The sequence below is a fragment of the Bactrocera latifrons genome, unplaced genomic scaffold (genome assembly GCF_001853355.1).
Source record: "Bactrocera latifrons isolate USDA-ARS-PBARC rearing strain unplaced genomic scaffold, ASM185335v1 scaffold_300, whole genome shotgun sequence".
Classification (NCBI taxonomy): Eukaryota; Metazoa; Arthropoda; class Insecta; order Diptera; family Tephritidae; genus Bactrocera; species Bactrocera latifrons.
In genome coordinates, this window is record NW_017536631.1 from 249,964 (window position 1) to 250,999 (window position 1,036).

Genomic DNA, 1,036 nt, shown 5'->3' on the forward strand with positions numbered 1-1,036 from the left:
AAAGATCACCCTACTATCAGAAAAATATGACCTCCATATTTCAAAAATATACATATCTCAAATATCGGTTTCTTTGGTCTTGAAAAATAACTGTCCGATTTCGACAATTTTTGTGCAAATGTTTTATTTTCAGAGCTCCATCCGATTATTGATTTAGATTCTGAGATATCCAGCTCCTATGGGACCCTTCTGTATCATGTAGGATATTTATTTAATAAGTTATCCCACTTTTAGAAATATTCAACATAACTTTTATTTGGGTAATGGACATAATTGTTATATTATCCGACTTCCTACTTTCGTAGGAGATGCCGAAAATATTATCCCCTTAGTTGTGGCATTTTATAGATTTTCATTTAACGGCATTTCTGGTTGTGACATTGGTCAGGTTCTGCCCATAAACAATACATATTTTCTTAAGGTTTCAAGTACGAAATTTCATTTAAATACGGACGGATATACAGTCACTCGAATTTTAAGTCGACTCGTTATCCTGATCATTTACGTGTATATGTTAATTCGATTAAAGATAGAAACAACCATTAGATCAAAAAAATATTGCTACATGGATCGAGAGTATAAGAAGCATGTACTGATACACGTACATAAGTGTGAACATTACTTACCCACGATATTCAATATATTTATATATAACTATTGCCATTCCCATCGCAATCAAGGCAAAGTACCAAGATGTCATAAACATTATTGATATGCACAAAGTCAAACCAACTAATGACAATCCCCAGTGATAAAATTTGAATCGTGGCCTCCAGTTTGGTGTTCGCAACAAAGTTTGTACAGCGCAAGCAAGATTCACAAATCCGTAACACATAAGGAAAAACATAGATAATAAAGGTGCCAGTAGATCAACGTTACCTGAAAAAGATATATTTTATAGAAATTACTATATAGTTAATCCTAAAACACTTCTAAATTAAATTTTTKCAGTCACATACCCAATAATATGCCGCACTGACATATAACAATTGTTAAAAGCAAGGCTCTTGTAGGTTCGCCTCGTTTAGAAGAAACC

The 1,036-nt window shown here is 32.9% G+C and overlaps 1 protein-coding gene across 1 annotated transcript in view; it reads right to left on the reverse strand.

Annotated features, from left to right (window-relative positions):
* Positions 1-1,036, reverse strand: part of LOC108970566 (solute carrier family 12 member 6) — a gene marked incomplete at its 5' end in the record, with an annotated part of 10,202 nt that overhangs the window by 5,885 nt on the left and 3,281 nt on the right. The window contains 2 exon segments of the mRNA XM_018936025.1: positions 627-879; positions 960-1,036. Coding sequence (XP_018791570.1) covers positions 627-879; positions 960-1,036 — 330 coding nt within the window.